Source organism: Oncorhynchus gorbuscha, linkage group LG23 (genome assembly GCF_021184085.1).
Source record: "Oncorhynchus gorbuscha isolate QuinsamMale2020 ecotype Even-year linkage group LG23, OgorEven_v1.0, whole genome shotgun sequence".
Taxonomy (NCBI): Eukaryota; Metazoa; Chordata; class Actinopteri; order Salmoniformes; family Salmonidae; genus Oncorhynchus; species Oncorhynchus gorbuscha.
Window position 1 is genome coordinate 24,011,643 of NC_060195.1, and position 14,499 is coordinate 24,026,141.

General features: G+C 41.3%; 2 protein-coding genes across 10 annotated transcripts in view; one reads left to right on the top strand and one right to left on the bottom strand.

Annotated features, from left to right (window-relative positions):
• Nucleotides 1–793: 793 nt before the first annotated feature.
• On the bottom strand, nt 794–10,931 carry ids (iduronate 2-sulfatase). Of its 2 annotated transcripts, none has more exons than XM_046322782.1 (9): nt 10,813–10,931; nt 5,364–5,500; nt 5,055–5,232; nt 4,467–4,555; nt 3,984–4,184; nt 3,463–3,633; nt 3,081–3,207; nt 2,581–2,748; nt 794–1,842 (listed from the first exon to the last, which is right to left on the bottom strand). In XM_046322782.1, exons 2-9 carry the CDS (start codon nt 5,475–5,477, stop codon nt 1,313–1,315), a joined length of 1,578 nt encoding a protein of 525 aa, XP_046178738.1. In that variant the 5' UTR covers nt 5,478–5,500; nt 10,813–10,931; the 3' UTR covers nt 794–1,312. The 2 variants fall into 2 exon arrangements, with proteins under 2 accessions (XP_046178738.1, XP_046178737.1); XM_046322781.1 differs by lacking the exon at nt 10,813–10,931 and adding an exon at nt 5,809–6,034.
• LOC124010383 (acrosomal protein KIAA1210-like) overlaps nt 9,701–14,499 on the top strand; it is a 36,488-nt gene continuing 31,689 nt past the window's right edge. For 3 of the 8 annotated variants that reach the window (XM_046322774.1, XM_046322775.1, XM_046322777.1), the window contains exon 1: nt 13,288–13,579. Coding sequence is in view for 3 of the 8 variants with exons in the window: in XM_046322775.1 (XP_046178731.1) it covers nt 13,545–13,579 (35 nt within the window). In the remaining 5 variants the exon portion in view is untranslated. Of the gene's footprint in view, nt 10,012–13,286; nt 13,580–14,499 lie in introns of those variants that run through there. The other 5 variants (XM_046322779.1, XM_046322778.1, XM_046322773.1 and 2 more) reach the window with 3 other exon arrangements.

The following is a 14,499-nucleotide window of genomic DNA, read 5'->3' on the forward strand; positions in this document are numbered from 1 at the left end:
CCTAATAAGGTGCTTCTGAATCAGCAAGACAAAGTGACACTAATTTGATATGGATTTGTTAAATACCAACAAATGGGGATTGATTCCTAAACACGACTGACCAATCTGCATGCGATTTTCAAAACCAACCCTGGATGTAACAGATTCATTCACCACACAGATGTCACATGGTTGTATCAAAGTAATGATTAGCTTAAGCAGTGACCCATTACCACATCCACATTGATTCCTTGTTTAATCATATTAACAGGTTTGCATGGTTAAAGTCCATCGTCTATCAGTGTTAGGTCACATTGTCTACTTAAGGTAAATAACATTCCTATATGAGTCAATGAAGCGCTCCCCTGTCCTATTACATCAGGATAGTGCTGCAACTCAAGGTTGAGTGTCAGTGCCTGACAGATTAAAGTCAAATTAACCAATTTGAGTGTACACACTACCTTAACTTCAGTAGAGCCACTCTTATGAAAGTAGTGAAGAATAAACATTTGTATAGATAGGACTAGTTGAGTGGTAATAATTATTTTTGGACAATATGTGAGGAGTTGCACATTCTCTCCAGATAGTGTCTTTCAGCTCCCAGACAGTGTTGCCTCATTCACAGGGGAAGGAACCTAAATGGGGAACATTTACTAGCAGAACTAAGTACAGGAGTTGATAGAGAATTCAAATCACAGATAAAGTTTGAGCACAAATGCAATTCCCCTTTGGCGCAAGCAATTAAAAGAAGCTTCAATCAGCCCATGGATCCATCTCCAACTGGCCTGACCTCACGTTCAGACTGCAAAAAACAATGGAATTTTCTTGGATAAATAGGTTGTTCCAAATTTAAAACAAAAAAAAAACAAATTGTGCAAAGTATGAATGTGGATAGTTTTACAGTACAGCATGTTGGCCCTAATGATCTTTCCCTATATAAATACACATTTCACCATCAGTTTGTTACAGTACAGCATGTTCACCAACACCTCCATGTTGGCCCTAATGATCTTTCCCTATATAAATACACATTTCACCATTAGTTTGTTACAGTACATTACCTTATGCTTGAAAAATAAGTCTGATCTCAAACTAGCATACTGATAACCAGTGAACAGGGATCTATTGGAGTTGTTAGGTTCGATTTAGAGCTGGTGTCAAATTCTTGCCATTGAAATTCACCATCAACATTCAGAAACCTGAACTGCTAAGACAAGGGTTACACCTAAAAACCTAAAGTGCCAATAGAAGCTGAAACAATCTAGATATAGGCACTTGCCTAGAATGGAAACATCCCTTATGAACACAGCAAAATAGTTCATTACACAAAGCATCATGCCATCCCTTTAGATTTATTCCCTGCAGTGAGGTATAGGAGGTGTTGTTTAAGGGTCTGTGCCCAGGGCTGCTGGCCCTGGCCCAGCTTGCAGAGCAGCAGGCTGTGCTCAGAGGTGTTGTACAGGTTGTGGTCCTGGCCTGGGTCTTCCTCCAGGAGGTACAGCTCCCCACCATGCACATCTGACAGGTTAGCCTGGAAGCTAGCTGGGTCGAAGCCCGCCCACACAGTGAAGCGATAGTCCCAGGAGCGCAGAGAATAGCCCATTATCCGGATGTCCTTCAGGTCGGGCAGGTCAGAGTTTTCCTGGGGGGTGTCGGCAGGCCGGGGGTACTGGCTGAAGGCAATGGCCTCAGACTTCTTGTGATTGTCGTCGTTGTTGAAGGTGTAGGCCAGGTCGTGTCCCTCGGTGCAGAGCTCCACATCAAAGGAGTTGTCTGGACAGGGGAGCGGGGGCTTCAGCCCAGCCAGGACAGCCACAGTGGGGAAGATATCTAGCAGCTCGTTCACGTTGCTCACTGTTCCTCCTGTGGAGAAGAGGTAGTGTGAGTCACAGCCCCACAACCGATAGTCTACTACATTATATGGGGAATAACAATGTTACATAGGCTGCATTTACAGGCAGTCTAATGCTGATATTTTTCACCAAAGAGAAAAACACTGAAAAAGATGTGATTGATCAAAAGCCTAATTAGTGGAAAAATCTCAGTATTGTGCAGACGTAGCCATAGTGGAGCAAACTTCCTGCAATCTGTCCTGGGAGAATGACTTGCAGAGAGAATAGAATAGTGTGTCTCAAAGGCTGCATTTACACAGCCAGCCCAATTCTATAATTTTCACTAATAGGTCTTCTGACCAACCACAATAGGTCTTTTCACATCAGCTTTTTTCCAGGGCTGATCTGATAAGTCAAAAGACCAATTTCTGATTTTATTTTTTTGCAGAATTGAGATACCTGTCTAAACGCAGTCCATTGACATATTCCTCACGTCCTATCCTTCTCAGAACCCATTGGATGACAACGCCAGAGGTCCCTCCCCCCTGCCTCCACCAATGGGTTTTGTGAAGACAAGAGGAGAAGACGCAAGGAGTATGCAATTCAATCTTCCTAATGGCTTCCTCTCCTTCACTACCACTGATGGGAAGAAAAAAACTGGATCGGTTTCCACCATACTGCCTTCATCATCACCACATCTTGCCAGATCAGTGATAAAAAGTGCACGAGGAATGAAAACTAGTTATTAACTATGGAGTGTATAGTATACCTCGTGTGAAGTGATGCAGTGTTGGGCCAAACACATTAATGTAAGGGAAGGTCTCTGGCCAAGGACGGACTGCAGTCACGCCTGCTACGTAGAACATTAGTGGAATGCGAGTGGCCACGTCAAAGTTGCTGTATTTGGCCCATTCTCCATGCTCCCCAAGTGACCAGCCTGTAAGAGAAATGACTCCCATTACAAATACATACCCAAACAACATAATTAAATGTTATTCTTGTTTAAATATCGCTATACAACATGCATAAACAGTTCCTAGTCAAGTTAACATAAGGTTTGAAGGAATCCAAGCTTGAGGCTGGTGAAGTCTGAACTCAGGAGTGTAAAGGCAGAATTTGTGTTGTCACAGCCCCATCTAGTGGACAAACTACAAAAGAAATGTACCCATTGACAAACTATTATAGGCTAGACAGCAGTTTGATGCATGCAGCAGATTTCACATCTCTACAGTACATAACGTATTGAAACAGAAGGAAGAATTGACGTACCATGGTCAGATGTAAAGACCACAACAGTGTCTTCAGCCAGGCCAAGATAATCCAGAGTATTCAACAACCGACCCACTTGGGAGTCCATGTATGACACAGATGCATAATAGTGCTGTTGAATCTGGAGCTGAAGCCAACATTTATGGTATATCAATAATACATAACAGTATGCAACCTGCTGTAGTATAATATGCTGCTTCGACCTGTAGGTTTCTGTAAGAATGTTTAAATAGTTCAACATGTATCTGCATCATATCACCTCATGTAACAGATTGGAAGGAAAGAAATCCACCAGTTGTGCTTCAACCATCTTACAGCCACATTAAAAACCATATGAATAGATACCTTGCGCCTACAAATAATGAACGGATACCAAACCAACCTGGAAATCTTTTGGGATCGGCCCATATGGGAAGCTGATGTTTAGAGCTTGGACATCTTCCCTTTTCCTGATGTCAGTCCAGGGATTGTAGGCCACGCTGGGGAGGCCTTTAGGAACGTCAGGGTCTGGAGGCAGGCTCATCTTATCCAGGGGATAGAGTTTCAAGAAGTCCTAATACACAGAGTTAGGCCATTTAAGAACAAAATGACAGTTTACAAGTGCCATGGCAGTTTCATCAGTATGTTACAAATCATACCATCTACATTTATTGCTCATCTACATCATGGTTTAACCCAGCGAAATTCCAAACTCTGTCATTCGGGCCTCCAAGGAGTGAACGTTTAGTTTTTTACCTTAACACTACACAGCTGATCCAAATTATCAAAGCTTGATTAGTTGATTTGAGTCAGCAGTGTAGAGCAAAAACGTGCGCTCCTTGGGATCTGAGGACGGAGTATGGGAAACCCCTGGTTTAACCGCTCCTGGTGTTACGGTGAAGTAAGCCAGGCAAGCAGCAGTACCTGTGGGATTCTGAAGGGAATGTGAGGTTTGTGGAATCCAACAGCCAGAAAGAAATTCTTGCCAGAATCCCTTGTGGACTTGAGCAGCCTGATGGCCTCCTCTGTGCTCTCCATGTCTGGCAGTGTCCCAAGAGGGGTTTCAGACACATTAACTGAGCACAACAGGTTGGCATGCAGTTTGCCATCACTGCCCTTGCAAACCTAAACAAAGCAGTACATGTCATTCATGGTAAACATTAAACCCTTCAGAATTGTTTTAAATGCATGAGAAACATTTACATTAGGCAGTTAAACTAGACATACAGAGGGCTGAAATCAGATAACATGCATAAGCATTTGTAGCAATTTCTTAAAATGAATGTCTACTGAATGGAATCCATTCACTAAATTAAATAGACTATTCAGTATACTGACATCATTTAAGCCATATGGCTAAAGCCTCTAGACCATGGAGTTGTGGCAGCAGTCAAGACAAACACTGACCTTCATATTTTCATACTTGAAAGAGGGAGGATGATAAGGAGGTACAGACCAGCTGTACGGGTAATCATCCGAGTGATTAGAGGCTATGCCTTCAGCACAAAACACAGCGATATTAGTATTAAGACGACATGGGAAACAGCCTCTGGCAATTTGATAGATTCACGTCACATGACAAGAGATGTTGCTTATTTTGTGCAATAAGGGGTTTTAAAACATTGAACACAGAAGCACAGAAGATAATTGTTACTTAATTTCAACGTAGACTTCTAAGAATTCACCAACCAATAACATTAAGTAGGTCTAAGACAAATGGCAGGTTGGCATTTATTGGGATGAATCCTGTCCTGGCGGCAGCTCTGTTGGTTGGTCACTAGCCACAAAGTCAGATTTGAAAACTAAACACACTGCTAACTTCACACCCAACTTTCAATTAGGACCAAAACAAACATTTGTGAATGCATTTTTAAAACTATATAGCCAATTTTGACTTTGCGTCTGGCCCATCAAGCAGAAAGCACTCAGCCTTCAGGAATAGATTCATCCCAATAAAATGTCAACCTGCTGACAAAATGTCTAGGATACTTTTACCTGGGTGAAAAACCTTTCCAACCGACATGGTGGTGTAGCCCTTTGACTTGAAGTACTGAGGGAGAGTGGTGTAGTTCCCCGCATGCACTCTCCAGTAGGAGTTAAAGTCATATAACCGGGTTGTGTCGGGTCTACGACTTGTTAGTAAGGAGGTCCGACTTGGTGCGCACACTGCTTGCTACAAATTGAATGAGAGAAATTACTTACTGTCCCATTTTGTCTATATAGTTACAATCACTGCTAGAAAATGAATTGCCAACCAAAGTAGGCTTGCGCTACAGCGTTAAATCACTTTGTTTGTAGGACTACCTGGGCATATGCGTTGAGAAAGACGTTACTTTTAGAGGCAAGTTGATCAATGTTTGGTGACTTTACAATAGGATCCCCGTAGCATCCTAATGTTGGTCTCAAATCGTCAGCCATGATGAAGAGAACATTGCGCCTAACTAAAGAAAGATTATTAGTCAATGTTACAATGGCTGCGTTAACACATGCAGCCCAATTCTGATTCAATCACCACTAAAATTGTTATTGACCAATCAGATCAGGCATTTCGCAAAATATCAGAATTCTGAAGCCACAATTGCCCCGCCTTAAAAATCAGCTACAACGTAGCAAGCTTTGAACGAACGCCATACATTGGGCAACATGACTAAAGTTGTAACAATGTTACTGATCAATAATACGTTCTCACAGAAACTCAACATCAACAAGAAGCGACTTACTATAAAAAGGTTTTTGAAAAGTGAGTTACCTGTTTTTGCAACAACGTCATGAGAGAACATACACAGAATCAGGACGCAAAACCATTTATGGACAGACAGAGACATCGTGAGGCAACAGAGCCTCGCCAAGCTAAAACAATTGTAAGCTAATGAAGCTCGTGCGTAGTCTATAAAGGCAGTGCATGGACATATATACACACGCGACAACTAATGACTGTGTCAAAACATTGATCGCATCGTGTCTGCTGAAATACCTTCCTGGTGAAAGGACCTCCCCTCTTTCTATTTCCATTGGTCGTTGGAAAGTCTACGTCATGCTCTGAAACCTAGACTCCCCGCATTTATCTATGTAGTTGACAGGTATTCCTATCATTTTCAATATGCACAAATGTATTCTATACAAATCAAATCAGTGAGTAGTTACCTTTCCATCCATCCAATTGGCGACAGATTTCCATGCGAATATTCTAGAATCCGCATAACACATTTGGCATTTTCCCACCAGTGGCATGTTTCCACAAAATGGACCTGTTGCAGTTACAAATCTGTGAATGATGACGTAATGTACGCAATGTACTTTTTCGCTTAACTGTTCATGGACGGAATAAAAAGCTAAAGTGCAATGTGTTTCCATCGCATTTTCAACTCTACGGATAGTTGTCACAAAAACACATCGCAAATGTGTCAACAGCTCGCAGATGCAGTGCTCTTCTAGGATCTTCATGTAGGCTCTTCTACACGAAGAGATTAATATGGATAAGGCGGACAATATTTGTATTTGTCAAACGGCAGTCAAGCATCGATGATCATGTCAACAGAATAAGACCATTGATAGGCTATTGGAAAGTAGCATCAAGCGCAATCATCGTGCTCTTTCACCACCCTGTGAAGTTCATCATCATTTATTCTATCTGTAGCCTAATAAACTGCATGGTTTCCCGGGTCGTAGTGGGAGGACCACACACCATATCATCACGAGACTCAAAATTGAACGTCGATATGATGGTTATTGTGTCAACTTTTGCACGAAAGGCGTTTTCACCTCCATTTACCACATAATTAATTTGGACCATGGCTGGGAAGACAATGGGAACTGCTTTGGGCTGATGTAGGTTGACTTGTGTGCATATGTTGTTGATTGTGTGAGAATAAGGAAGCAGATTTTACAAAGGGTATTTCTGTTTAAATCTGTCAGGTTTTAATAGCATCTTCCTATTCTTCTTTTCAGGAGGCTATTCATTCATATTACATTACATTTGATAATTGCTCCATGGAGCTAGAAACACAACATTTCATGATTTTGAATTGCAGTGATGCTATAATCAGTGGCTTGAATTGTATTTTAGGAAAGCATTAAAAAAGTGGTTTGATTGATTTATAAACATTTTCTTTCCGTAGGATCCAGGCGAAATTCCCAGCATGGCCCAAGGAGCACCAGCTGAAAGGTGTGTCTCACCCACAACTCTACTCTATAGTTTGATAGAAGCAGTGCTGGAAAAAGTACTCAATTGTCATACTTGAGTAAAAGTAAAGATATCTTAATAGAAAATAACTAGAGTGAAAGTCTAAAAGTATTTGGTTTTAAATATAGGCCTACTTAAGTATCAAACGTAAATGGAATTGCTAAAATGTACTTAAGTATCAAAAGTACAACCCATTTCAAATTCCTTATATTTAGCAAGCCAGAAGGCACAATTGTATGTATTAACATTTTTATTGGCAGATAGCCAGGGGCACACTCCATCACTCAGACATAGTTTACAAACGAAGCATTTGTGTTTAGTGAGTACACCAGATCAGAAGCATTAGGGATGCCAGGGATGTTCTCTTGATAAGTGTGTGAATTTAGACAATTGTCCTGTTCAAATGTAAAAGGTACTTTTGGGTGTCAGGGAAAATTGTATTTTCTTTGGGAATGTAGTGAAATAAAAGTTGGAAAAATATAAATAATAAAGTACAGATACCCCCCAAAAACTACTTAAGTACTTTACACCACTGGATATAAGTAACGAGTTGCATGTTTGTTATGTTTGCGAATGCATGCATACCATGGTAAAAATCTATTGTCTATGTCTTTTCAGGTGGGATTTCAGCCTACAATGCCAGGGACAAAAATGTTTGCACCTATGAGATAATGGACATGGGCACCACCGGGGGTGACTATTCCAATGAGTCGTTGCCAGATCAATGGTTCAAAAGCCAGGGTTATTGAAGAGTCCGGGGGTGACTATTCCAATGAGTCGTTGCCAGATCTCAAAGGTTCAAAAGCCAGGGTTATTGAAGAGTCCGGGGGTGACTATTCCAATGAGTCGTTGCCAGATCTCAATGGTTCAAAAGCCAGGGTTATTGAAGAGTCCGGGGGTGACTATTCCAATGAGTCGTTGCCAGATCTCAATGGTTCAAAAGCCAGGGTTATTGAAGAGTCCGGGGGTGACTATTCCAATGAGTCGTTGCCAGATCTCAATGGTTCAAAAGCCAGTGTTATTGAAGGGTCCGGGGGTGACTATTCCAATGAGTCGTTGCCAGATCTCAATGGTTCAAAAGCCAGGGTTATTGAAGAGTCCGGGGGTGACTATTCCAATGAGTCGTTGCCAGATCCCAATGGTTCAAAAGCCAGGGTTATTGAAGAGTCCGGGGGTGACTATTCCAATGAGTCGTTGCCAGATCCCAATGGTTCAAAAGCCAGTGTTATTGAAGAGTCCGGGGGTGACTATTCCAATGAGTCGTTGCCAGATCTCAATGGTTCAAAAGCCAGGGTTATTGAAGAGTCCGGGGGTGACTATTCCAATGAGTCGTTGCCAGATCTCAATGGTTCAAAAGCCAGGGTTATTGAAGAGTCCGGGGGTGACTATTCCAATGAGTCGTTGCCAGATCTCAATGGTTCAAAAGCCAGGGTTATTGAAGAGTCCGGGGGTGACTATTCCAATGAGTCATTGCCAGATCTCAATGGTTCAAAAGCCAGGGTTATTGAAGAGTCCGGGGGTGACTATTCCAATGAGTCGTTGCCAGATCTCAATGGTTCAAAAGCCAGGGTTATTGAAGAGTCCAGGGGGTGACTATTCCAGTGAGTCGTTGCCAGATCTCAATGGTTCAAAAGCCAGGGTTATTGAAGAGTCCGGGGGTGACTATTCCAATGAGTCATTGCCAGATCTCAATGGTTCAAAAGCCAGGGTTATTGAAGAGTCCGGGGGTGACTATTCCAATGAGTCGTTGCCAGATCTCAATGGTTCAAAAGCCAGGGTTATTGAAGAGTCCAGGGGGTGACTATTCCAGTGACGTTGTTGCCAGATCCTACTTCCTACCACTTTCTCGTACTTTTCCCCCTACTGTAGGCCTTTACCACCTGTCTTTGAGTCTGCCTATGGTGAAAATATCTCCATCTCTTTCAAGCTATTTGCAATGACTGATGTGTGGTTGTTTAGTTGGACTTAGTTTAACTGCATGTTAGTCTCTTTGGATAAAATACTATGCCAAATTGCTAACATCTAAATGTAGAATATATGTATTCTATCTAGTTTCCAAATAAAATCATCATAGAATTAGTGTTTGGTCAACTTGTATAATGCATAGATTTGTCAAATTTTAAGGCAGAATCATTTAAGATCCGTACAAAAAACTACCACTAGAGAGCATTGCTGGCCATATATTTCCCATCAATTCTCCTTGTTCCCCAGCACAGATTATACACGGTGTTTGATTTGGGCAGGAGCTCACTGGAGCTGAGTACGGTACCTGTACCATTTATAGAATATTAGCTCAAAAGTACTGTCGAGCTCCTGCACTTATATAAACAGTACCAGCACCCAAATTGAGTACCCGCAACTATTTCAGTCCGAGTCAAACACTGATTATCTATGGACATAAAATTATTTGACCAGGAAATCCGTAAAGATTTTTTTTTTTTTAAATACAGATGGAATTGAGACACAAATCATACAAAAAGCAATAGCTAGGGACGCTAGGGGACAGTGCACTTGAAAATGTTGCATCTTTGACTGATACTGTTTGATTAAATTGTTTGGTTAATTTTACAGTTGATATTTATCTAAAGAAAATTCCCAATGAGTCAACTGGTGCACACAACTCGTCGACGGCATGGGCGGTACTCCAGTGCTTCTGCAGGCTAGTTGAAGACACGAGACCTCAATGGGCCAGATCTAATCATCACAAATCACCGAGGTCTTCTTGACTTTGATGGATGACTGCGTACTCTGAAATATATAACTCAGTTTGTAAGTACCATTTTCTTCAAGACGAACTTAGAGACAATTGTTTGATTGATATGCGAAGCTCCCTTATGGTTCGCTCCAGTTTTCTATTTTGCTTTGTGTTAGATTCGCAAAAAGCCTGTTGAATTCAGTTGATGGTTTCTTCAACTTCACCGAAGCGTTGTTATTGAATTATACCTCATTTGAAGAATCTCCTGGGACACAATTCGATGTTATATTTAGTTTGCGACTCATTATCCTCTTAAATATTAAACATTTTTTAAACTTTTTTACAATATCCTATTATTGCAACACATAAGGATAATGGTTATGAGTGTTTTTGCTGTTTCAATAGGCTGTGGTCAATACAATTTAGTCCAGTTACTTATTGCCAATAGCTATCTGGTATGATCTGACCATTAATAACTTTACATTCCTTATTAGAATACAAATAACGCCCCATTTGAGGGATATAAAATGCTGTTCACTATTGCCAAGTACCTCAACTCCTCTACAGAGTTGAGCGCATAGGCTACTAGAGGTAAAAAATAAAACCTTTCTTAATTCACGAACCTCTGACTCAGAGTCCCTTTACCTGATCCTTAAAGAATGTACATTCTTAAACCCTTATCATGTACCTGTTTGACCTCTGTTGTAGCATGCCTTTGTTTGTTGAAATCCATACTTTTGAATAAAACATTAATCAAACACAACCACCGACTCAGCAAGAAAAATAAATGGTTCCAATCGTTTTTCCACCATTCATTTTCCCATCGGGGATTTTAGAAACACTTAAAATAAGGTCTGTGTCTCATGTAGGCTTACCCTGGCGTGACGTTTTGATTAGTTTTTCTAACAACGATATATGGCATTATTTCTGAACATAATGAAAGAAAGTGTACTGGCTTTGGCAGCTGGTCCACAAAGTTTTTAATAGGGGTCAGTTCTCAACCACACCCATTCGACCAGTAGGACCAACCAGATTGAGTCATGGCACTAATTCCATGTTTTCAATAGAGGATATCACAACACTTAAACCATTTTTTTAAAAGCACAATTAGTTGATTATCACCATGCAATTAAACCCTTCAGATAAATACCTTCTCATGTGCCCTTAAGGCTCACATCACACATGCTGTGGAGCAAATGATTTGGAATGGAAGGAATGCCTGGTGAAAACAGCAACAACTGTAGGTTAAAGGCAGACTAGAGGGCCTTTAGCAGTTTAAATCTAGCAGTAAAACCCAGCAGGATCCCTTTTCACGTGGAGAGTGGGAGAGCAGAGTGGGTCGTTTCAAGGGTCAGCTCTAAAAGGTTTCCAGCACCATGAGAAGAGAACCAGGCCAGACCGAGAGGAGAACTGTGTGTTGAGAGGAGAACTGTGTGTTGTTGTTGCTGCTGTTTTGACATCCCTGTCTGTCTGTGACACATTCCGCCTCCCACCCAGCATCGCTAGCTCACTAGCTCAGTTCTACAGTATAATGTTTTTGTTATTTACAGTTCTGCTGCATACATGGCCTTAATTCAAGTTGATTAGAGCCAGAGAGATCGCTGCTCGTAGAAGATGTGTCCCAGATGTGAGCAGGAATTCCAAGAGCTTTGTAAAGAAAAGAAACAGTACTCTGCAGGGGTTATCTAAAGAAACCCGAGTCAGAGAAAACTGTTGAGGGGATGAGGGATTCAAGAGATCAGGGGGAAAAGGGCCTCTTGCTCAATCATGGGCAAATATTTAATTCTTCAGAATTCAACTTTATATAAGTAACTATAGTTAAAATCAGTGTTATTTTACTCTGAATTTCAACTACAGTATCTTGGTAAACCACAAAGTTGAGGACAATCACAATGCTTGATATTTGCACTGAGAAATGATCTCATGTCCTTCTCACCATCGTTCATCTGCTTTACTTTCTCAGTTCTGAGCAAAGCAGTGGGTTTCTGTGGGGGCAGTTTAAAAATGGTTCATGAAATACCACACAAAAATCCAGGAGTAAAACTGACATGTGTTTTTGAAATGAGTCCACATATAGTTTGTATGCATTGAGATTTCCCATGTGTGATGATCTACTCTGTGTCTGGTAGTCTGTCTGGATGTTTCATTACTAAGATGATGATTGCTGTCGGTGTATAGAAGACACCAGATTGTATACATTGAGTTGATAAGATAAGTCTATTGATTCTGATGATGTATTTGATCCATTATTTGTTATCACCCAAGTCCTATTCCTTTGGAATGTCATTAAGTAGAGTAAATGCTATGGTAGTGCTGTGGTTACTCTCTGTGACACAAGCTTCTAATGTGTTTACACTTTCGGGATGAGGGAAATATTTCATTTTGAAATGGAGTCTCAGAGGTCTGGAGAGCTAATAGAGTTTCAGTGGATTGTTTACGTGAACACATTCTTTATTCCTAGGAAAATGGCTCCACTTGGATAGATTCCAAGCAGTTCTGGCCATTTTGGTTGTATTCTGATCTAGCTTTACCAAATCCTTCAGACCACGATCTCACATAGAGATGTTCAGTTAAAAACTTTCAGACTGACTTGAGTTATTCATGAGTAAAACGTTGCATTCGATTCATTTGACTATTGTTGTAGTAAAAGGTTTATTGTTTTGCACAAGTCAGCATTCTGTCATAACATACTTCTGGGCAATTCCATGGTGACAGAATGATGCTGAGACTTAGAGTTTTCACTTTAAAATGTCAAACAAAATCCACTGATTGGAAAGTTAAACAAACCATACAACTCAATGCACAAGGACAACTGTTAACAATTCCCACAGAAAAAGTTACAAAAACACATTTTACTTGAACAGTGCAGATGCAAAGTTTGGTAACAGAATGACGGTTTGTACTGTTTATCTGATAATTATTATCCAACCTGTGGATCAGTAGCCCATATTGATTTTCTACTTAGTCGTCCATATGAATTGACATCCCAACATGAATGACACAAAGGTTGAACCATAGTTAGCCATAGTTAGTTAGAGGTTAAGATTTAGACATCTGTTGTCTGTGTTGACTCGGACTCTATGGCAGGGTGGTAGTCTTGGTTGGGCTGTTTTGTTTTTCTGATGGGGATAGGATAGAGTTCCTAGCCAGGACAATCCTCGTGTCTCCTCACGACACCCCCTATCTAATTATCACAGAGACACGGGTCAGATCGGCTGGAAGTAAGCTGCCTGGTTGAGACAATAGCTGCAGGCTGCCGCTCGGGATTAGGCTAATGACGGGGGAGGGAGTGGGAGGTGGAGATGGGTGGGAAAAGTAGCTTGGGGCGGGCTGTTAGTTCACACTAGTGTCCTCTCACTGTAGGCAGGTCACTGGGAGGGAGGGCAGGTAACCTCAAAGTTAGCTGTGTCTTTATGGTTGTCTTTCTGCCGTTCTGTCTTAATTCATGTACATGAAGAAGAGGGGTGTTTGTGTGTAGTGGACTGGTGGCCTTTAACGTTGCAGTTGGGGCTTGCACAGGGACTCTTCCACTTGCCGCCATCACTCAGACAAGCTGGGAAAGGATGTACTGCCTGCTGGATCTCTTGAACATTCCCAACTAGAAACCATGGCTGGATTTTACGGCTGCTTGCAAGTAAAGAAGTAAGTCTGTTCTCTCTGCTTTTCTGGTGCAACTTGTTTGATATCCTGGCAAGGTATGAAGACAGGGGAAATATGTATCGCCAGAGCATTTATCTGAAGTGAACATGGTCATGTATGCTATTTTTCCCAGGCAGTCTTCTTAATGTACATGTCTGTCTTTAGAGAAGGGCAATAGTTATGTTCTGATTCTGAAACCTAATATTAGGACACAGTAGGCCTGCATTGATTTGGCAAGTCAAAAAAGATGAATAAATAGTTAATTTGTAACTAAGACCACTGTTGTAGCCTCGTGGACTAGATAGTAAATGCACTGTATAGGGGCTGTTTATTCGCAGTGTTAAAGAACCATCTCCCCCTTTATCCTTCCGTCTCAAGACATTAAGAAGACAATAAAAGCTTTATTGACCCCTCACTCAGTTCATTGATAACATGTGAGAAAGCGAGCCAGGCAGCCTTTTCTTAAACTGTGAACTGACCCACTTAACAGTAACAGCCTGAAAGGGATCAGCACTTCTCCCCCAGAGTGAGTAACTTACTGCCACGGTTTATTCACATCCATCCACATCCCAAACATCCATTTCATGGTTTGTGTCTGTCAGCTGTCCCAACTAAGTTCCTCTTAGCAGAAGTCTGGCTTCATGTGACATCTTGTACACAGACGGAATTAGAACTGGAGAATGTATGACATACAGTATAGATGAGTACAAAACATAACATGCTAGTGTAAACAGCTTGGCTCCGATGTGTGGAACACCTGCACCGTTTCACATGGTTCTCGTTTAAACAGTCATCCTTCCTTGATATTGGACCGTAAAAAAGCCTCACTTTTTCCAGATGGAACTTGTCTGATCTGGTTTAATCCTCCTTGTCCTACAGAACAGGGGTAAGGAAGGCTGCGTTGAACTATGCTCTACTACGAA

What these genes read in the sequence shown, in the direction of transcription:
- ids (XM_046322781.1), bottom strand. Translation starts at nt 5,884, where the DNA reads ATGTCTCTGTCTGTCCATAAATGGTTTTGCGTCCTGATTCTGTGTATG. An exon ending in TGACGTTGTTGCAAAAACAG is followed by an intron (nt 5,501 to 5,808) that starts GTAACTCACTTT and finishes ATCTTTCTTTAG; the next exon opens with TTAGGCGCAATGTTCTCTTC. An exon ending in TCAAGTATGAAAATATGAAG is followed by an intron (nt 4,185 to 4,466) that starts GTCAGTGTTTGT and finishes TGCTTTGTTTAG; the next exon opens with GTTTGCAAGGGCAGTGATGG.